Source organism: Cygnus atratus, chromosome 1 (assembly GCF_013377495.2).
Source record: "Cygnus atratus isolate AKBS03 ecotype Queensland, Australia chromosome 1, CAtr_DNAZoo_HiC_assembly, whole genome shotgun sequence".
Taxonomy (NCBI): Eukaryota; Metazoa; Chordata; class Aves; order Anseriformes; family Anatidae; genus Cygnus; species Cygnus atratus.
Genome location: NC_066362.1, coordinates 179,408,631 through 179,430,987, shown reverse-complemented (window position 1 = coordinate 179,430,987; position 22,357 = coordinate 179,408,631). Strand labels below are relative to the sequence as shown.

Here is a 22,357-nt window from a genome sequence, read left to right as displayed (position 1 = left end):
TTCAGAGTGAAGATAATAATGATTATTTTGAACTGGAGCGGAAAAATCCTGCTGCCTTACAGCAGGCCTCTGTGAAGGCGCGTACCACAGAAGGTGGCTGCAGTTGTGTCTGCTGAGTGAAGGGAAGCTTGTTGCGATTTTGTCATGAGCACAGAGCAGAATATTGTGTTTAAATGTCTGCATTTCAGGCCATGCTTGGTGCCTGATATGCTCAGCAAGATGGGTGACTGAGGGAGGTTTGGCGTGCTGAGGGCAGGCCATGGCTGCCCAAAGCACGGCGGGCCTGCAGGACACTGCAGCTGGGTTGGCCTCTTCTCACAGGTAACCAGTGATAGGACTAGAGGGAATGGCCTCAAGTTGCACCAGGGGAGGTTCAGGGTGGAAATGAGGAGACATTTCTTCTCAGAAAGAGCAGTCAGGCACTGGGATGGGTTGCCCAGGGAGGTGGTGGAGTCAAGGAAAGGTTGCACCTGGTGCTTAGGGACATGGTTCAGTGGGTGATGGTGGTGGTAGGGGGATGGTTGGACCAGATCATCTTGAAGGGCTTTTCCAACCCTAACGACTCTATGGTTCTATGAGGAGGTGAGGATGGGGGTGAGAATTATAACCCTTTTTTATGATCCCTGTGGGAAAACAAACAAACAAACAAACAAGCATAAACTTTTTTTTTTTTTAATCCTTGGTAAAGGGGAGGCTGGGAACGAGGGTTAGAGACCTCGTCTACCGTCAGTCCTCCCCGCCAGGGGGCAGCACCGCCATTTCCGCGTCCCCATGCCCCTCGCAGACCATCGAGTCCTCCCTCCCCCGCTCCCCGTGCGGTCGCCATGGAGGGGTAGGGAGCCGCGCCAGCTCTTCCGCCTCCTCCCCGTCCCTTCGGCCCCGTCTCGCTGGTAGCGCATGCGCGCTGCGGGGCGTGGGGGGGGCACCTGAGGGCGAGGGGGCTCCGCCATGGCGGCCTCCATCATCCGAAGCCGGGCGGCGGCCGGGCTGAGGGGCAGCGGGCTCCGCGCCACCCTGGGCACCGCCACGGCCAAGGTAGCGGCGGAGGGGACGGGGCCGGGGCCGGGAGGGCGGCAGCCGGGCCCTGGGGTGGCTCTGTGGCGGGGCTGGCAGCCCGGCTGCCCGCGCGTCCCCTCAGAGGCTCGCGTCCTTCTCGTTCGCCACAGGTTTTCCCCCCTTGGTTGCTTTTTCCTCCCTCCCCGAGGCTTTTTGTCCCAGGTCGTTGGGTAAATCGGTTGGTAAATTTGCTTCCCCGCCGTCACCCTGCTCGGGCGGTGCCGGGATAACCTCTTAGCTTCCTCTAAACGTCGTTTCTGCGAGCCGCCTGCTTTTGTAACCCCTTAAAAAACAATTGGGACAAAACAGGGAGCGAGGCCGGCGTGAGTAACCCCCTGCGGGGCCCGCTTCTCCTTGCACACCCGGAGGAAGGTCGCCCCGAGCTCCCCTCTCGTGTTACGCCGAGTCCCCGCAGCGCCTCTCCCTCGGGTCGCCTGCCAAGGGAAGGAGCCGGCTGTGAGCTGAAGGAGTCCTCGGGGGTTAGACAGGCTGCCTCCAAATGCCACAGCGAGGTTCTCGTGGCGTTTTATGGGTCTGCTGAAAATCAACTTTTCACAACCCAGGCTCTTCGAAGCGCCCAGGTACAGATGTATTTGCACGGTACTTCTGCCGACGCTGCTTACTAAACAATCAAAAGCAAAATTTTGCTTGAACCTAGGTAATTTTTCTAGTCTTTTCACCTTGAACCTGTCAGTTACGTACATAGATTAGCCGTATTCAACAGATTTGCTCCTCTGTGTGCATAAAGTTAAGGTTTTATTCCCTTATATTGAAACATGCAAAATGCTGCCAATGTTTTTGATTTCTGTGGTTGGAAGTTTTTTTGTTATGAAGTACAATTACGTTACAAGCTACTCTTTGGAAATCGATGTCGTCTTAAAGTGTATGAGTAGCTGTTCTTTTTAAAATGCATTGTTTACGTAGTACCGCTTCTGATGTTTTACCATCAAAATTGGTTTCTCCAAGGACTGTGTTATAGAAAGTAACTAGTCAGAAGTTCTTGGGGGTCCTGTACATCAACTCTCCAGGAATCCAGACTCACTCCACATTGGAATTTCCTGGACTGAATATTAGGCATGTTGTCTTCTACCTAGCATTTGAAAAGTTAGTTATCTTCTGGCAACCCTCTGACTGGGGGTTTATGTTTGTATCTTACTGGTTATGTCTAGTTTTCTCTGTTTCACGATAATCATATGAAGGCAGAATAGCCTGTAGCAAATTTAATTCACCGTTTACAACTGCTGAAGTTGGTGTTTCCAATGTCCCTCCTACCCAGAGCTTAGTTTTTAGTTTGGCAGAAGGAGGCAGTCAACCAAAACTTTTGAATAAACCTTTTCTTTGTGCTTTTCTCTGTTCTCTTATACTTCTAGACTCGCTTAAGGTTCTTTCCCCTGCAGATATATTCCTTAAAGTACTTAAATATGAACTTAATGTTAAAAGGTATTTTAACCCTGCCAACCCTTGCCACCGCTAGCAGCCTCCCCAGCTCTTCCCCATTGTCCCCAGTAAAACCCCTGAAAACCCTATAACATGCCTGATATGAGTGGCTGTTATGGAAGGTAATGTACAAGAAGCATAGGATTAAGCGGTCAGATGTTTGCATTGATACACTTAACTGTACTTGTTTAATACATAGGCTTTTTCTTTAACCTAAGCAGCAGCTTTTCGTAATAGTCATGTTCTTTTTCTTTTTTTCCTCTCTTTCCTTTTTTTTTTCTTTTTCTTTTTTTTCCTTCAGATACTTGGTGGAGGTCCAGGAATACTCAGTAATCATGGGTTTCAGGTGCAACAACAGCAACAGAGGAAGCTGTCACTACATGAATACTTGAGCATGGGACTGTTGCAGGAGGCTGGTATTTCTGTTCCGCATGGAGTAGTTGCCCGGACACCAGACGAAGCTTACAAAATAGCAAAAGAAATAGGTATAACATTAAAGAGAACGTATACAATATAGGCATGGGATTGATACAAGGTGTAACTACTTTTTCTGTCTTTTCTGGTAAGACATTTCTTGGAGTTGTGAATATAGCTTCTCTTTAAGAGAGAGCCCTTCCTATGGAGCAACTTTCTTGCAGATTTGAGACTTTGGAGCTGATGTTTTCCTAATACGAAATTTTCTAACATTTAAGTGCATAAGCACACAGTGAAATCACTTAAGTGTCAGTTTTAATGATGCTCTGGGTTGTACATAGAGACTGGCTTATGAAGCTGAACTGTGTCCCTAAAACTGCAATGGGGAAGGACCTAACCCTACTTTCAGTGAAGGCTGTGAACATGTATTTCAGTCACCATCGTTCCCGTATCACAATTGCTGAAGATATTTTTCCTGAAACTTGTGAGTCTTGTTTGGAAGGAACGTATTTTTGAGAGGATGTGGCAGGTATAAATAGTATTAGCTTAGATTCATACAACTACTGAGACTTCTTTGAGATGAGTAATAGGCTCTGTGTAAATCCTGGATTTGTTTTCGCTCTCCAGCCAGGTTAGAGGGAATCTTCTGTGAAGAGCTTCGTAGTTGGTTATAGATGAGGCTTTTGTAGTCCAAAATCTCTTATAAAGCTGAAGATGCAATGGACGCTTACTTTTAGGCTGCAGGAGGGTGAAATCCTATTCCTTTGAGGACATGCTGTTCTGTCAGGATGCAGCTGCTTCATATAGGAGGGAAGGACTTTGACGGCTTGTAGTTAGTGTTAAATTCCTGGCGTGTTGATGAAAAAGCATTCGATCTCTTTTGCTTTTGCTTGAATACTTGGTTAGAGTTGAGCTTTAATTTAGGACTTGATTCTACGGATTGATTTGCCACTTTGTCTACTATGCATCTCAGTAAAAATTTAATGTTTAATTTAGATATAATGTAGAAGTCTGCTATCATTTGCAGCATCAATGCTACCTTTTTCTTTTAAGTTTAGAGGTTCACCTCCCAAATACATAAAGCTTTTCACACAGTTTTAATAGATGACGTTACTTTTTTTTGCATATTCCACTCCTATATGCAAATGCCTAAACCTCTTTTCACCTCCAAGTGGATACATTTGTAGTGAGTGATTCCTGAGGCTTCATGTTTTGTTAGATTCGTTTCTGTTTCATGTATATATTTAATGCAAGAAATAACATCTGAAAAAAGAGCTATTTTCCCTAGAGCTGCTTTGTTATGTAGAAAGGAATCAGAAAGCTTCAGATCTGATGTCCCAGAAACTAAAGTATTTTCTGCTTGTTGTCTTTGTCTTGTTCCTATTAGAGAGTAACTGATACACAACTGTGACTGTATCGTCGTGAAGGAAACATCTTAAAACAATTCCTTTCCAATTATTCTGAGAACTGTTACCTAGTCCCTCAACTTCAGTGAGAACTGAGCCTTTAGAGTCATCTAAACCTCACAAGTAGGGCATAACCCTCTGCTTACATTAATATCTGCACAGAAGTCCTGCTACCGGCAAATAAGACGACCTTTGCCTGTATTTTTTGACAGCTGGCGAGCTCACAGGTCAGGATTCCTTTATTTTGTTCCTTGTTCAGAGAGGAAACCTGTAGCCAAGTAGGTATGTCTGTAGTTAATTGCTAGCTTATAGCTCGGGCTTGCCCACGGGGCTTTCCAGGTATGCCTGTTATCCGGCATATGTGACTCTGCAATTTCTTAGGGGTCAGGAGAATAAGGTTGTGAAGTATATCAGTTAGCACCATTTAGTAAACAAGAATTAAGGCATTCAGAGCTTCTGGTTGTCAGTTGTGTACTTCCTTTAAGTTGGTGGATATTTGGCACTGTGGCTTTGTTTGGTAATAGAGATAAGAGGGGGAAGACTTCCCAAAATGGGGAAGACTGAAGAAACCTAGGTTTTTGGTCGTTCCTCAGGCATTGTCCGCAGCTCATTCTGAATGTGGCAGACTATCCTTTGCTCCAGTGTTTTGGTTTTCTGTGTTACTGTAGCCATTCCCTCTGACTTTCATTTAGTACGTACTTTAAAACCCCCAAATCTCTAGAATGAAAAAACTCACTTTTTGTCCACCTGCTCATTGTTTGTTTTTGTTGTGTAAGAGTTGTCCTGGTAGATAGGACATTCTTTTTTGCTTTTCTTTGTGTGTCAAACTTTTTTCAAGTGTTTGTCTAACCCATTACAAAGATAGCTGGTGACACTGCTCGCTCTGTCTTTCTGGTGCGGATCCACGCGCTCCTGATAACCTTTAGTCAGAAATCTGCTCTCTGTCAACTTCAGCTTGGCACTGGATTTGTTTCCCTTTGCAGATACCTCACTCCAGTTAGAAATGGGTGACTTCTAACGGTAACTAGAGTTATTCCTACCCATTTAGAGCATAACAAATGCTCTGTATTAACAGATTATCATAGTTTAGCTGTGTCTGTAGCTGAATCAGTCGTGAATACAGCCAAAGCTTAACCATGCCAAGGGTTATTGTCACTGCAAGATAACTAGTATGTGGTAGAATCAAGCTGAGGCATACTAATGTTGCCATTTGTTGTAGAGCTGAGTAAGCAGAGCACACTGATATTCTTTAAATAACAAAAATAATGGATTTGTTAGAATTTTATTCTAAGCTATACTTAGATTGAGGTCCGAAGTGAGCTGAAATGGTCTGGCAGCCAGAAAGGTTGTTTATCCTCCTTCTGCCCAGCTTTTCTTGTACTGATTTGTTTTTTTCTGCTGATGACCAAAGTGTCCTAAATAGAGCAAATTGTTTACCCATACGTGAGGTAATTCTGAAACGTATGTGGAATAAAATAGAGGGTTTGAGATGCATTGTTTTCTTCCCTATGACAGTTTTCTAATATTTTTAAAGGAAACTGAGATGAAATTGGATGCTGCGGGCAACTTTTAAGCAATGATGCCAGATCACTTAACGGTTTGAATTGTAAGGAAAAAAAAAATCAATTTTTGTTGCTATTTTTCAAAATTTGATTTTTTTTTTTTTTGCTGCAGGTGTTGAATTTCTTAAAGTGCTTTTTCAACTCAGATTTTTGTTCTGGCTGGACTCTGCAACCGTTTATTGCTTCTCTTTTTTCAGAATGATTTTTGTTGTGTCATAGGAAAGTTGGACGCTACTAAAGCATTGCTTTGCGTGTAGCTTTTCCTTCTGTTTTTCCCTCTGTGGAGAGTTACTGGGATTTATTACTTATCAAACAGCTTTTCCTTAGAAATTGCTTTCTATCCTACTTCAAGTGAATTGTTACCATGTACTGGTTCATGGAACTACATTCCTTCAGAGTAATTACTAAGTAATTCAGACACTGGGAACAAGTTTGGGCCTCCTGTAAACATCCCCTAGTATTTCACTGCTTCCATTCAAGACCTCCACATCTCATTTGTGCCACTGAAAGGACGTGTTTTATTCAGAGCTGAGAAGACTGGTATCTGATGCAGTCCTTAAATTTTTTTTTTTTTAATCAGTAAAGTATTTTTAGTCATCTGTGGGCTTTGCAATATGTGGCTGTTCATGTGAGTGTCTCGCTTAAATTTTGAAAAAGTGAGCAACTTCTGTTGTAGAGTATTGATCCAACACTGTAGTATGTCTTGACGACTGCCTCCGAGTTTAGTTTACTCTCAGCCTGTGTGCGCGTCCCAGCTAACTGTTACTGGTGCTGTTACTGGTGCTGCTTTAGGAGCTGATACGTGTGTCAGAAACATGACTAACAAACCTAAAGGCTGTTCCTTGCAGAACAGATGTCTCACCAGTGTGATAGCAGGTAGCCCAGCAGAACACACTCTTTGTAACACGTAGCATTGCTCTTAGTTGACAGCACGTGTGAGAGTTTATGTATTGCAGTAATTGGAATTTTGATGCTTCCTAACACCTTCCTCTGGTAACAGTTTTTTGTGCGGAAGGGAGTGATGTATTGCATGCCCACAGAAAAGCTTTTTCTTTCGTGGAACATACCTATTTCCATTCATGCTGATCTGAGAGGCGTCTTGAGGCAGCTTTGGTAGTGTTGGTTCCTGTGGTGTTGCAGGATTTTAAGGTAGTGAATCCCATGGCTTCATGTTCATGGCAGACTTTCAAATTTTAGTTTAATAAAGTAAGCTGTATGGAAGTGGAGGTGTTAAGAAACTGAGTGTATTACATTCCACTTACCCACACCTGAGTTACTGGAAGGAAATTGGAAGCAGTAGAGTTTTCCCAGTTGCTGCTGTTATTAACTATAAAATTGCCATTGCAATTTGAGGTCTAGTTGGTGTCCTTATCAGTGTGGTTTATAAGGAATGATCTTTTTGGTATGTTTTTTACAGAATGACACAAGTGATTGGCAGGGCTATATTCCTAATGACATTTCTCTGATTAATAGACGTTTCTTTTCAGAGCTTTAAGTTCTCTTCAGTATTTGTATTTTATTCTGCTGTCTATTGCTTAAACCTACAAAAAGTAATATATACATGTGGGTAGATCTAAAATAAATTTTTTGATCTCAGGCTTGATTTAGTCAGAAACTAAAGTCTAGTAAAACTGATGTATTTTAGGTTGGCTGTAGAGTCTGAAGCTCCAGAGAGTTATTCCTATGCTGTAGGACATGGATGATGTTCCAAGGCGGAAAACTTGTATAGAAATCCTCCAGGTGTTCAAATACAACTGCTCTAGTGGTCAGATTTGGTGAGAGTGCTAAGCAATTTTTTTCAATTAGGATCCTAGTTACCTGGTCAAAGTCTGTAGATAACCAGCAGTTGTAGTCTAGAAACCAGTATTTTCTTGCTTTCTGGCAAGCACTACTTTTTGGCATCCAAATCTTACATTTTGCTTCATCCTTTGCTTTCTTCTGTAGCACTTCACTCCTTTAAAGTTCTTATATCAGAGCATGCTGTTGATAATACTTGAGTCATTCAAGTAACTCATCTAACCAGCAGGTTCAGATTTTCACTGCTGTATTTTAATTGCTTAAATTAAGCTACTGCCAAACCCGTCTTGCAAGTTGATGAAAAACTTGATGCAGTCGATTAATGTCAGGATCCATTTGTGTAGAAAATAATTTGTAGGTGTGAAACATTTTGTTTGCTCTCCTGACTTAGAAAGATTTGGCACATAATTATTTCGATAATCAGACTTTTGCTTGCAGTGATTCCTCTCACTTGAATGTTTCCAAGGCTAAAAAAAAAAATGCAATTTTGAAGTTCTGTTGTAAGCAGCTATGCTTATTAACAAAACGTGGTATACTTTGAAGAGATTCTCTGCATGTGTTGGCAGAGTTAGATTTGGCATACTGTTTATGAGACTTCACTGTTAATAACACATTATTGGTTACAAGCTTATCTTTTCCTTCCTTAATTCCGGTAAATACAACAAGATTGTCTAAACTTAGAATTTTTCTTATATCCATGCGACAAGAAAGGATTGCTTTGCATTATAAATGGAGAGAGATTTAGCCTGGAACTAAAAACTTTTAAGTACAGAGTCGCTGAGGCAAAGATTTGAATCTCTTTCTTTCCCAGGGTAAGTTTGCAGTTGAGAACTTGATTGTCACTTGTGTTATTAACCTATCACTGCCTCTTGCTATTTTCCCTGTTTTGTCAGAACACATTGGGCGTGTGTAATCATGAAGGTGTTCACGGTAAGTGGAAAGCAGTACTGCCACCACGGTGAATATTGGGCACAGAAGTGGCAATGAAGATGATTTGACAAAAGTGAGAATGGAAACCTGTAAAGCAGAACGTTTTAATTAAGTTTGTCTGCTCTAATCATCAGACTTCCTACTTGCACAAAACTTCAGAGATAATAGAACCACAAGCCTTCTTGCCTATTAAGAAGCTTATCATAAGATTGTGTTGTACTTAGATCATCAGTGCGTGTATGCGTGGAGACAGGGACCTTTCTCCCAGTTGGAAAGTGTAGGTTGTGGAATCAGAAGTTATTTCTTCCAATCAATAAATATCCTTATTGCTAGAAATAAAGATCAGGAAGTTTCCTGGTCGTGTCACTCTTTGTCACTGTCTAGTTAATAAACTAGTTGAAGATGTTGTCCTGAACAGATGCTGACTCAGTGTTTTACTGATTTCAGGCACCTGTTCTTCTAATTGGTGTCTACTCTAATTATTCTAAACATTTCCTGACTGCTTTCTGCTTACTTACGTATGGTTTTAGTGCTAACTGCTGTTAATACAGAAACACAGTTCTTACAAACACCAATTCTAAGTTTTGCACGTTGCTGCCATAGCTCGCTTGCCTCCACAGCTTTCTTCCCTGAGACCCTGGCTGTACCGAAGGCTTGTTTGTTTGTTCCAGCGCCTGACATGCTCAGCAGTCCTCTGCTGTGGCAGAACCTCTGGTAGTGCTGTAGCTGCAACACTACAGATGAGGTGTGTGGCCAAACATTTCCATCCTCGGTAGTTTTAGGGCCACTTTAAATAGGAGCAGTAGCAAAAACACGTTCACTGAACAACAGACTTTTTGCATGGCTCAGGTTAAGGTTTTCTTGGGACATGATATCTTTACTTTTGTTTTAGAAACATCTGTGAAATTTAATTGCCTGTGATCATAGCTGGTCAAATAACCCTTGAAATTTTATGTGTTGATGCAATCAAGAAGCTAGTTTGCTTGCAGTGGTACAGGAAAACAAATTATAAATAATGAATATTCTGCTCATGTAATGCCACAAATTGTTGCATGCTCTTCGTGAAGGATAGTCCAATGGCAGCTTTATGACCACAGTCGATGGTGAAAAGGTTAAAGTTGTTTCGTACAGGCTTTTTTCAGGTGTCTTTGTATGTTGCCATTCATACTACTTAAACTCTTGTAAGAAATACCCCTTGGGAGCAGGCCAGTGGTGCTCCTGTGTATGTTCTGTATGTACTGCAGCCCAGTGTTCTGCCCCTTATGGTGCCAAGGGAACATGCTATTTAGGGAGATTGCGAGGCTATTTTCTATAGTCTGTGCTCTTCAATTCCCCCCAGCATCCTTAATTCTTGTCTTCAGAATATTTGAAGGAGCATCTCTGCTGGCTTCTTTTGGAATCTGTTCTTCCTTCACGTCTGCTGGCAGACTTCACCATCTCCTGTTAAAGAAACTCTCTTTTTCTTGCATCTTTTTAAAATTGACTTCCCTTGGTAGGTGCCATTTGTTTTCAGCTGGCAATGAGTGTGATACAAAATATTTATATATTTGTAGGTGCTTTTTCTTGCTCTGTCCCACACCAGGTATGGCTAAGGACAGTAATCACATTCCTGCCTTGTTTTCCTTTCCTAGGTTTAAAAAAGGCCAAGCTCTTTCAGTCTTCCTGTAAGGGAAGCTCTTCATTTCAGTGATCATCCCAGTAACCAGTCTTTACAATTGAAAATTACTTTTATGATCATGCCTAGAGCTAAATATAATGTTCCACTTGAGGTCTTACCAGAGCTTTAGTTGGCATCTCTTTCTGACTTGTTCAGGTTCTGGTCTTCATTGCTAGGATGTAATTACTACAAAGAAGGTGCCTGTGAGTAAATTTCATTTCACAGAGAAAGTTTTTTCCCCCCGTTTTTTTTTTTTTTTTACTAACACTCAGAAATCATACTTGTCCAAATTCTGTTTTTTATGTATGTACAAGATAAACGGTGTTCAGATGGAACTTTACTTTTAAGCTGGCATGTGGCTTTAATTTATCCATGAAGCAACTATGATCTTGTACGTGGTGCAAAATGTTTCTTAAAGCAAGCTAGCTTAGTACTTAAAGTACTTGCATAGAAGTTGGTCTCATGAATAAAAAAGGCCACTACCTTGTTTCACATGCCCTCTATAAAGCATTACTAGATTGCCAGTACTCAATAGTTATAACAACAACAAAAAAGTCTTCAAGAGCAGAATTAGATAACAGTCCATGATAAATCAACATACACTTGCATGTTTATAACCCTTATGCTTCTTGTGCCAGAGAGCTTCATATCAGTTGTTAAATTCAGAGATCTGTTGTTAGGTAGAGAGTCAAGAAATAAAACCTACAAGTAGCTAACTGGGAGTAGTAACTTGAGTAACTCTTTGCTTATAGGCACCCTAACTTGTGATATTATGCATGTTTATTTTTTATTGGGTCAGACAGTGTGCAGATTAAAAGAGAAATCAGCACAATTTTTTGGTGTCTGATGTAATATTTTCAGTGTGCACAGGAGCCACTTTTGTTCAAATGCAACAGTTTCTCTTATGCTCTTACCTGGCTTCCTTTTCACATCCAAGAAGTCAATTTGTTTTTTTTTGCCCAGAAAGACCAGAGTGGCTCAGCTAACTGTGGCATGAAAGAAGACGAGATGTGCCACACAAATGTGAATGGGGCAGCTCCTGCATCTTGCAGTCTAGCTGCTTTCTGCAGTGTATTCAGTATAATTGGAGTTGAATAATATCTCAGGTGGGGCTTTGTTTTTCTTCCTTTATCATCTTAAAGTTGCTTGATGACTTTTTTTTTTTGTCTTTCAATGAGACTGCAGAATATCCCAGTCGATCGTGACTCTGTTCTCAGATTTTACCTTTTTAAACCCAAGTGCGTAGCCTGCCTTACTTACAGGAATATTTTGGAGAGGAATTTTAAAACAGTTTAGGGCAACTAAAAGACTTTGGCTGCTCTGAGAAAAATAGTGGATTTGCTTAGGCCTTTGACTTCTGCAGAGCACTCAAGCTTGTGCACCAGTGCTCTGCTGAATGGAAGCCATAGTGGACCTGCGAGTTAACCTGGGTAAGTGCCATAGCTGTATATCACTGCTGAGAAGATGATGGTTATAGACATAAGGTATTTATACTTGATTGAGGAAAATCATGGATTGTTATGCCTCAGGTGTTTGATGTCATCTTGTTAATAGTCTGGGAGATACTAACCATTTCTTACTGAGGGCTTAATCATTTGGGAGTCAAACACATTAAAAAAAATCAGAATACTCAAAGAGGGAGGGTATTTTTTGAATACTAACTCATCAAGGTTTATTCACAGAACAGCCTAAAGCTGCAATTTATGGATTTTTGGAATAACCTTTGTGAGTTATGTTCCAGTCTTTTGATTCACGTCTGTGTTTTGCACATGGGGAGGAAGGGATAAAATGAAAGCAGCCTTTATTATTCTAGCTGGGGCAATTCATTTTAGTAGTCACAGATGACAAGTTTTGGGTTTTCTTTCATTCCAGGTTCAAAGGATCTTGTGGTAAAAGCACAGGTTTTAGCTGGTGGTAGAGGAAAAGGAACTTTTGAAGGTGGCCTCAAAGGAGGAGTGAAAATAGTTTTTTCGTAAGTTCTTTCTAAATTATCCAACCAACTGGAAAAACTTCACTTTCATGTAATGAATTGAACCTGTTGCCTAGTTTAAAATTGATGTTTTAATGATTAACCTTAAAAATAACAGAAATTAGGTAAGATTTTCTTATGCTACTTCTGTTTTGCCAAGAGTCTTTGTCACATTCTGAGCTTCTTTTATTCTAGCCCAGAAGAAGCAAAAGATATCTCCTCCAAAATGATTGGAAAGAAGTTGTTTACCAAGCAGACAGGAGAGAAGGGCAGGATATGCAATCAAGTATTTATCTGTGAGCGCAGATATCCCAGGAGAGAATACTATTTTGCAATAACAATGGAAAGGTCGTTTCAAGTGAGTAATACTAGAAATAGAAGTCATCTAATTAAATTGTTATAGATGAGTTTAAAAAAATATACTGTTTGCTGTACTGGTCGCTTGCATTTGAAAATCAGAAAAATACATGAGCTAAATTATATTTCATAGTGTGTCTAGCTATATGATTGTCTTAGCGTTTTAAATGCTTTAAAAATGTCATGCTGTGATTTGAATTTAAGGTATAATGAAAGAGTATTGGTAGCCTCATCTGAAGTTCAAAGTCATACGGTTGAAGGGGAGGTGGGGGGAACGAAGGGTCCTTTTCCTTTTGGTTTTAAAGTTTGCACATATCTACCAGAGTTTAGTTTAAAGATACAGCTATGTATGTGCATGCACACGTGCGTGCTATTTGAGGGTGCTGGGAACAAGAGAAGTAAAAGTATTTTGGAAGAACCAATAGTTCTGGATAAATTAAGCATCTGTGTTCACCAGTCTGTCAAGGTTTCTAGGGATGCACAGGTGTCCCTCAATTTTGAGAGTGGTGGTAGCTTTCTTACACCAGTACTCTTCAGGAACTGGTAAAAAAGTTGGGGATTTGAGGTCTGTCTTCACAGCTTTTAGGAAGATGAAAACTGTAGTCTCCTCGGCTTTCACATTCTGTATGTTTGGGTATGTAGTTTTTTTAGGCTACGACACAAACCGAGTTGCTGAGCTCTGTCAATGTATTACCTGACAGACTAGTGTTCCATTTAAGAAGAACAGAACGTGAGTTGCTAAATAAAAAAGTCAGGGCAAAGTAGATCTTGGATCTTTTTCTTCTGAAGCTCTATAAAACTGAGTTTGGTCTATCCAGATGCTTAAGAGTTTGTTAGAAATGTAGCTCTTGGTCATTTGAGGAGTACCTCTGGTTTGAGTATGAAATAATTTTCTGTGGAGGAAATTAGTCATCTTTTTATTGAAGAATTAGAAGTTTGATATTGTATTTGTTCCTGTCTCTTCATTTGTAGTGTTTCTGACAAGAAAGTATCTCTTGTGTTGGGTTTTAGTACAGTTCGGTGACCTGGGCACCTACATTCTATTGTACTGTACAAAAGGTTGGAAGATCCAAAATGTTAACAGTATGCCTCCCAGACTCACCACAAGGTGGCATTAAAATACTTCAAATGGTTGGATTTTGTAATTGTAAAATTGTGTACTACCCAAACAAGCATCCTTATGGAAATAAGAAAAAATTACTGTAACTGATTTAAGCAGTTTGGGGAGAGAACTCAAATGTATTTTCGTGACTTGCTCTTGCATTTAAAAAAAAAAAAATCTTACTGGATTATACTGAGCATAATTATGTGGATTATTGGTTTTTGATAGGGGTGTTCTTTGTTTTTACTGTTGACTTTTTAAGTCTTGCTTTTTGAAGTGCTTCTAATTGCTGTAAATAGTATAGAAAGCTGATGAGGAGGAAATACCTTTCAGAGAAGCTGTGAAGGTTGACTGGCACACAGCATAGTATTTGATATTGCTGCAAACCCCTTCATTTAAAACAGGGAGGAAAGCTTTTAAAATGGTTGAAAGTGAAATATAATGTCTCGGGTATTATTCAGCAATGGGGGCAAGACTTCTGATGTCCCAGAACTGTTCACTTTGGTCAGTTCTGTCGAATGCTAAGTTATTTTTGTGAAGTGTTTGCAGTTTCCTAACTGTTCGTGATATGAATATCCAGGAGTGCTCTTTATGTTGAACCTTGCTATTTGATGTAGGATAATTCAATGTCTGCATGTTTCCATTTGGAAGGATGGTGATGGGAGGGGAGTAGTGTGGTTATTAAGTACGTTCTCTGAACCAGCATCTTGTTTTCAGTAATTAACTGTCAGCAGATAGAAGGCTTTTTAATGTTTAAGACCTGTGCTAATAGGCAATGCTTACGCCAGCTGTCATAACACATTCGTGGATGGTGATAAGGGAAGTTAGTTGACATTATATGAGTGTGTGTCTTTGGAGTAAACAGGAGGACTGTTCCCACTGGGAGAGATTTCTAGGTTTCATTGTGGTGAGTCCTTGATGTTTTCCTTGAGATTTAGCAGAGAAAACAAACAAAACAACAACAACAAAGCAGAGAAGCTTCTACAAATGTTACCAATTCCATTTTCTTAGTATCTTGTATTATTGAATAATAGAGTACTGTTTTCTCAGAGCTCCTTGACTTATTTTCATCGATGGCTGTCATTACTGAGCTCTGTGGTCCTACTGAACAGGAATAGTTTACCATAATTTTTCACTAGATTCTGCAGATTCTCTAGATTTGTCCGTGGAGTTGGAGTATGCCAGGCACTCATTTATTCATTCTGCCATTCGATGTGTGTTTGTGTAGGGGTGAGTGGAGAAGGGGGAGAGAAGGCTGTTCTTTCTCTGGTGATAACCTAGAACATAAGATGCATGTAATTACTAAGTTGAATCTTTATTAAAATTTAGTATGTCTATGTTAATTGCTCTGTTGCTATGGTATATACAAAGAAAAATTTTCCATGTTAAAAGAAATTGGGCTCAAGACACACCTTACAATTTGGAAAGTATTATTAAAAATTGTTTATATAGATGTACTGAATGGAAAAGACAGTAGTGTTCTTTTCAGTAAAAGCATGCAAGTAAAATGCCCAAATCCAAATATTTCCAGCTGACAACAGCGTTTCATGGTTGTAAAGTCCATTATGGGAAGAACTAACTTTCAGTTATGTGGTATAAAATTATTTACACTTTTTTTTTCCTTTCCCTTTTCTAGGGTCCCGTGCTGATAGGCAGTTCTCAGGGTGGCGTTAATATTGAAGATGTTGCTGCAGAGAATCCTGATGCGATAATTAAGGAACCCATTGATATAGTAGAAGGCATAAAAAAGGAGCAAGCTGTTAGGGTAATTGTTAATGTGGAAAAGTACACATTAGTGAGGATGGGAATGTTGTTTCTAAATCTTATGAAGCGTACATGCGTTCAGCCTGCTGAGTTGTCTTAAACCATTTTGAAACAGATTTGAAGGCGTTATTTAAGTATTTTCACTTTGATAGCTAATGCAAATCCAACTCTGCATGGCAGTGCTTTATATAGCTGTGTAAAAGCATACAATGACAACTTTTTACTGGCTCTTTTAGGATAAGTGCAGTGTTTTATATCAAAACCAATCTTCAAACCTGAGAGTTACTTCTTTCCTGGAAGACAGGAGAGGTTCTACATCTACATATTCAGTTGATACTGAAATAATAGTTAGTGGGAGCTTCCTAGTTTGTAACTGTAAATCAAAAAATCAACATCAGTTAGCTGATAACCCATCTTTTACTTTCAGCTAGCCCAAAAAATGGGATTTCCTCCTAATCTAGTGGATGAAGCGGCTGAAAACATGATCAAATTATATAATCTCTTTCTGAAATACGATGCTACCATGATAGAAATAAATCCTATGGTTGAAGATGCATCAGGAGTTGGTAATGTTTCTTCTATTCATATTCTTCTTGTAACAGCTTGGCATTTTTGTAAATCTGAGTTAGTTTGCAATGAGTTTCAGCTAAAACTGTTGCAGGAGGTCTGGGCATTTACATGGTGTGTTGAAAAGCAGATTTAATAAAACATAAATCTGAGAATCTAAGCAGAGTACATACCTGTTTTTCGTTGCTCTGTATGATTTCAAGTCTGCTGTAGCGTGCTTTAACATGTCTGTGTAGCATTTGAGGTATTATTCTAGTAGTAACGATGTGAAATGACTTTCTTTTTAACTGTTCTTTCCCTTCAGTGATGTGTATGGATGCCAAGATAAATTTTGACAGTAATTCAGCGTATCGTCAGAAGAAAATCTTCGATATGCAAGACTGGACACAGGAAGATCAAAGAGACAGGGACGCTGCAAAAGCAGATCTCAACTACATAGGATTGGATGGAAACATAGGCTGTTTAGGTATGTTCTAATAATGAGCTGTAAATGATCTAGTGGATTTAAAAAGTGACTTCCTAAATGTTATTTTTATTCTCTTACAGTCAACGGTGCTGGTTTAGCTATGGCCACAATGGATATAATTAAACTTCATGGTGGGACTCCAGCAAACTTCCTTGATGTTGGTGGTGGTGCTACGGTGCAGCAAGTGACAGAGGCCTTTAAGCTCATTACCTCTGATAAAAAGGTGAGGGAAGACTTGACGTTTTAAGGGACTATAGGGGGGCAAAACAGGCTGTGCTTTGAAATACAACGCTTACTGCATGTTCTGCAGAAAGCACGTTTTTGTAAGCATAAAATTAAAAAGGGAAGAAAATTGAGGTGTCAGCGAAATCTTGGTGCGAATGGAGGTCTGTAAACCTGTTGAAGTTTTTTCTTCTTTTTTAAAAATAGATTCTTTGGCTTAGTACTGAGTAGGCAGTTTTGCGTCCTCTGGTTGAAATTACAGCTGTATTTGAATCTTTCCAGAGATCCTATGAGTGTCAAACTGCCCACGCCTGCTGTTTAAATAGAAACCAGTATTCAGATGGATTTCCATTTTGTTTCTTTCTTTTGTGCTAGTTTTGCAGCTGTTTTGCACATAGAGTTGTAGAGATAAATATTCTTTGTGCTGTGCACAAACAAGTTTCTAAGATATTAATTCTATAGAACGTAAGATAAAATAACTTTGTAATGGATTTGGAAGGGCATTAATACTTTATCCTATCCGAAGTTTCTCAGAGGTGTTTGAACATGATTAAGAAAATAAATTGGCTGAAACCAGAGAAGGAACTTTACTGTCCTAGAAAGACAGTGTGAAGACTGACTTGTTACTCTACATGGGGTTGATTCTGTGTGATTCAGTGGGAACTGGATGGCAATTTAGGACTTTAAAAAAAAAAAAAAAAGTACAGAACAACAAAAAAAAAAAACCACCCAAGAACGAGGTAACCAGAAAAGGTGGGAGTTCATTGCGGGTTCTGGTATCCTACTTTTGCACCAGAATTTAATGCACCACTTGATCCTTCTTTGAAAAGGGACAGAAACAAACAGAGAATTGTCTTACAGAAGAACTTAGTCTCTTTCCCTTTGGAAAGATATTTGATAACAAATACAGAGTCTGACACATTCTCCTAGAGTGTTCTGACTTAACCTGTTTTCAGTAAACTGAGGAAAAAGTGAGGGACGTAGGCATAGAGCATCTGAGTTAAGGAGAGAGAAAAGGAGGAGAAACTAGAAAAAGCTGGGGGGTAGGGATGTTGATCAGGGACAAGTTCTTGCAATGCCAATTCTCTGCTGATGCATAGGCAAAGGCTTTCCAAAACTGCTTATTAATATTTTTTCGTTCCTGCCTTCCTTCAGCTGCTTGCTGTTTAATTTAAGAAAAAAAGCAAAGGTAGCTGGGGAATTCCTGGTTCCCGCTGCTGGCATGGAGTGCAGCCTGGCTGGGTCCTGTTCAGGGGGTGTTTGGACAGCCTTCGGGGGTTCCAGTCTAGGCAGTCAGGTTACTTCAGCCCATTAGTAGCAGGAGCAAGAACAATGTCATACAGATGAGCTAGTCTAGTTACAAGACAATGAGAACCAAACTACCGTTTTTTACTAGCTGCACATTAACGTTTTGTTTTGTTCAGTTTATTCTGTCCTCCAAGGCTGTCTTCTGACCATTTTTTTTCTTTTCTTTTCCGTCTTTCACTGCTGACTGCAATCTTTTCAGCAATTCTTTCTGCTGCTTAAGTAGGAGAAGTCTTTCACTTAACCTCAGGCTTAGTCCTTCTGAATAAAATATACTTCAGATACCCTACCTCTATATAGGCTAGCTTTTAAGTAAACTGTATAAACAGTGCATGATTTTTAAAAATTTTCTGTGTTGTTCAGTGTGGTGTCTTCAGCACACTGAGGTATTAGTGTGGGAAATAGCTGTGCTGGGGTATTGTTAGAAATGGAAAAAGTTGGAAAAATTAAGTACTTAGATGAAACCTCAGTAACAAAAGTATTTGGTTTGATTTGCCTGAAGAAAAAACGTCCCTCTTTATCAGTTGTGCTCTGAAGTCATGCTCGAATATTCTGAAGTAATGTACGGTGGTGAGTTTGTACAGAAAATATTTGTGTGTCTTCTCAAGTAGTTACGTGGCATACATGCTAGAAGTCAGAAGAAACAGCTGTTGTCCGCAACTTTTGCTGGATTGAAGGATAATGTGGAAATTTCCTGGGTCAGGCATTTTTGAAATAGTATTTTCCTGAATTAACTGTATTTCCTGAAGTAAAGTTTGTGACTTCACAGAGCTGGGCTTTTGTTGCCGATGTTCTCTAGAACGCAAATACTCCCTTTCTTGAGCCGAGTCCCTTACTACACTTACAGAGCTTAAATTTTCCTTTGGTTGAAAGGCTGTAAGTGGTGCTTTTAGTTGATGTGCTTCTGGCCATTTTTAATGAGTGTTGTTATTGATTCTGCAGGTATTGGCTATTCTGGTAAATATTTTTGGTGGCATTATGCGATGCGATGTGATAGCACAAGGTATTGTTATGGCAGTGAAGGATTTGGACCTAAAAATACCTATTGTGGTACGATTGCAAGGTGAGTGTGTTTCAGTACATGGTAAATATCTTTCTGTCTGTATTGACAAATGGTCTTGAGCTTCTATATTACTTAGCAAGTATATATTGTATAGTAAGCTGAAGGCTATGGAAAAATGAGGCAAATGTAGAACTTAGATGGTGAGGATTGGCCAGTTAATAAAAAGAGATTTCCTGCTTTTATAACTTCTAAAGTAGTTGTCTTCTAGATTTATCCACTAGCTTAATTTTGGAACAGGTTTCTTAGAAAATATGAGCATACTCTGGAAATAGTAGTGCACTATTCAATAAGAGTTGTATTTTATCTGTTTCTTAAGGTACACGAGTTGATGATGCCAAAGCTTTAATAACAGCAAGTGGCCTCAAAATCCTTGCATGTGATGACTTGGATGAAGCTGCTAAAATGGTAAGAGAGCTGGTTATGAATATCCTTCTCAGTATCTGTTAGATAATATCGAAAAGTTCAAACTCCTTTCGGTGAACTAAAGGTAGCCTAGGATAAATCAGTGCTAGTTATTATCAGGGCTGCAAGTGGATGTTTTACAAATTAGTTAGGTTATATTTTGCAAGAACAGCTGTGATGTCAGGAGCTATTAGGCCCCCAAAGTTTCAGTATTTGGACTTTTTTTCCTGAAAAGCATTTTTTTTTAAAAGTTTGAAAAATAAAGCAGGTAAATGACCAGGTCAGTCACCTTCCTTGGCAGGGAAATGTCTAAGAGCTTAGCTTTATTAATTGAAATGAAATACTTAATTTAAGATAGCTGAAAAATGTAATACTTCATTTGATATAACACTGTATTTCAATATGTGTGATTAAAACCAAACATAGTTGAGCGCCCTGTTGCTTCATAAAGTAATTAGGTATTCAGACAGGTTGGTTATGATTTTTGCGTCTTGGAGTTGAAGCTTCTGAAGCTTGGGATTGTTTGGAGTAAGAACTTGCTGAGCCTAACAGCGCAGCCCTCTGTTTTATGGGATAGTGTTGAGTCCTGCTTGGTTACAAAACTTTGATTTGGTCCTTGGAAATCTTCCCTAGGAGTACGTAAGGGTTCTTAAACTGCATTTCATCTATATAATGTATTTTTTTTTAAAGCTGACGACGTTCTGTTAGTTGAAACACGGAACCATTCAAATGTTGGAATTGGTTTTGTAACCTTAAATTATCTGTGTGGAGAAGCACTTTTTGAGAGGGTTCCAGTTGTTTGTGTACCTTGCCCTTAGATAATTCCTTAAACAGGTTTATGTAAGATGATGCAATGGGTGGGATAAACAAATGCATGAGGATGGGTCAGTGGAATGAGCTGAGCATTCAAAGCAGTAATTGTAACCAATGATGTTAAAAGTGTGTGTGTATATACATTTTTTTCCATCTAAATATTCACTAGCTGTCTGTAAATGATTCTGGCCAACTAGGATTTTAGATGAGTTTGAAGTTAGGTAATGTGGACAAGAAAACAAACAACAAATGTGTAGCAACAGTGAAGATGAAGAATTTTAATCTTCAAAAAACAAGAGGGTGTAATTCCTAGGCAGGAATTAATTCATAGAGGTTATGCAAGAGAAGTTTAGGCTCCGTAAGGTATCAAAGAAATGCCTGCAACATCCAGAAATCCTGAAATGTCTGCATCCAGAAATGCCTGCAACAAAAACATACAGGAGGAAAAGCCTCTGGATACATAAAATCTCTTTTGAGTGGGATGCCAGTGCTCTCCCTTCCCCCTCCCAATCCAAAAGAAGGTGGTATGTAAAGTTTAAAACTTTAAATGCTACCTTTAAAAGTAGTGTTTTAGTATGATATTTATTTGGTTGTAAATAGGAGGCAGACATTGTTTAATCATGAGATCTTTTCCTAGAGATTTGACTGATCTTTCAATTAAAAGTGGTTAAGAAACACTAGGCTAAATCAATTTACACACAATCTTCACGTTATTCTCTGGCACTGCTTTATTTAGAGATTGTTCCAACTCACTCAAGGTAGAAATGTTTTGAAATTAAATCTTTGTTTTCTTTTTCAGGTGGTGAAACTCTCTGAAATTGTAACCTTAGCAAAACAAGCTCAGGTGGATGTTAAATTTCAGTTGCCGATTTGATCTGAGAAATGTCATGCCAGTGTCTAGTATGTTCTCTGAAATACTGTGTTCTGTGGGATATTTTTCTTTTTTTGTGTGGAGGTTTTGATTGTTTGACAGGCGCACAAACTGAAGTACCTGGTCTTTAATGTTAACATTCAGAGTGGGCAGAGTTCTTGTAAAAGTGTGTATTGCTGATATTTAGTCCTTCTTAGTTGTTCTCAAACCTCCAGCTTCTGCTGCAGAATGTCACTTGCAACATACTTTTGCATTGTCCAAAGTAAAGCTTCTGGTTGAAAGATAATAATTATGAATAAATTCTAAAGTTACTTTTCTTGTAAATTTGTATTAGCCTTGGTTAAAAATAAATATGACTAGATTATCTAGTTGTCCATGCGGAGAAATGTATTGAAACGGTATTTTATATCGGAGACAGTTGTACTTAGTGGTGTAATGGACTTGAGCAAACAAATCATTATTTATGAACAGGTGCATTTGAGCTTGATCAGAAACGTTTTTAGAAGTGCTTCACTGAAGTGGCTGGTTACTCTTCTGGACAACATGTTAAATCACTACAAAAGTATACTGTAGCACTTAGATTTTCACGATTTCAGGTCTTTACAAAAAAAAGCATTGTGTAGTTTTATATATGAACAAGCATTTACCAAATTTCAAGGAGTTGAAATATATAGAGAATTAAAATGTCTATTGTACATTGCTGATAAAATTGTACATGAATAAAATGTCTCCCAAAACTTCTAAAGTCTTTCTTTTTTTCATCCTTTTGATCAGTTGCATAAACTCATGGATTAGACCATGATTTAGAGGTAGCAAGCTTAAAAGCTTTTAGAAATAAATTTATAATAGCACATAATGCAATTCAAGGGGAAAAAAGAGCATGTGTTAAAATTATGAACTTACTTGGAACTAGTTTTTGTCACCTTAAAATGCTGTTGATTTTGGCATCGTATACAAATGAAACTTGTCTGGTGATACATTTACCACTTATTTAATATCGAGTTTGGAAACTGTTACTCATTTCTTGTTTGTATTTTTGTAGACTGTTGTTGTTCAAACAACATTTTCTTGGCTAAGGACAGAGTGTTTTTATCAGGAAATAATGAACTTGTTTACCGTGAGATTTCAAAATGGGAAATCCTTTATAATACAGGTGGAGAAACTCTTTTTACCAAGGTCTGTAGTGACAGGACAAAG

At 39.2% G+C, this 22,357-nt stretch overlaps 1 protein-coding gene across 1 annotated transcript; it reads left to right on the top strand.

Annotated features, from left to right (window-relative positions):
- Window positions 1–811: 811 nt before the first annotated feature.
- Window positions 812–21,905, top strand: SUCLA2 (succinate-CoA ligase ADP-forming subunit beta). The gene is made up of 11 exons (XM_035553377.2): window positions 812–1,035; window positions 2,795–2,978; window positions 12,132–12,231; window positions 12,424–12,586; window positions 15,324–15,452; window positions 15,879–16,017; window positions 16,323–16,484; window positions 16,565–16,707; window positions 18,954–19,074; window positions 19,391–19,479; window positions 21,089–21,905. Exons 1-11 carry the CDS (start codon window positions 949–951, stop codon window positions 21,161–21,163), a joined length of 1,392 nt encoding a protein of 463 aa, XP_035409270.1. The 5' UTR covers window positions 812–948; the 3' UTR covers window positions 21,164–21,905.
- Window positions 21,906–22,357: the final 452 nt, after the last annotated feature.

Coding starts and splice junctions, on each gene's coding strand:
- SUCLA2 (XM_035553377.2), top strand. CDS start 949: ATGGCGGCCTCCATCATCCGAAGCCGGGCGGCGGCCGGGCTGAGGGGC. Junction 16,485..16,564: donor TGGAAACATAGGCTGTTTAG/GTATGTTCTAAT, acceptor ATTCTCTTACAG/TCAACGGTGCTGGTTTAGCT. Junction 19,480..21,088: donor TGGATGAAGCTGCTAAAATG/GTAAGAGAGCTG, acceptor TTTCTTTTTCAG/GTGGTGAAACTCTCTGAAAT.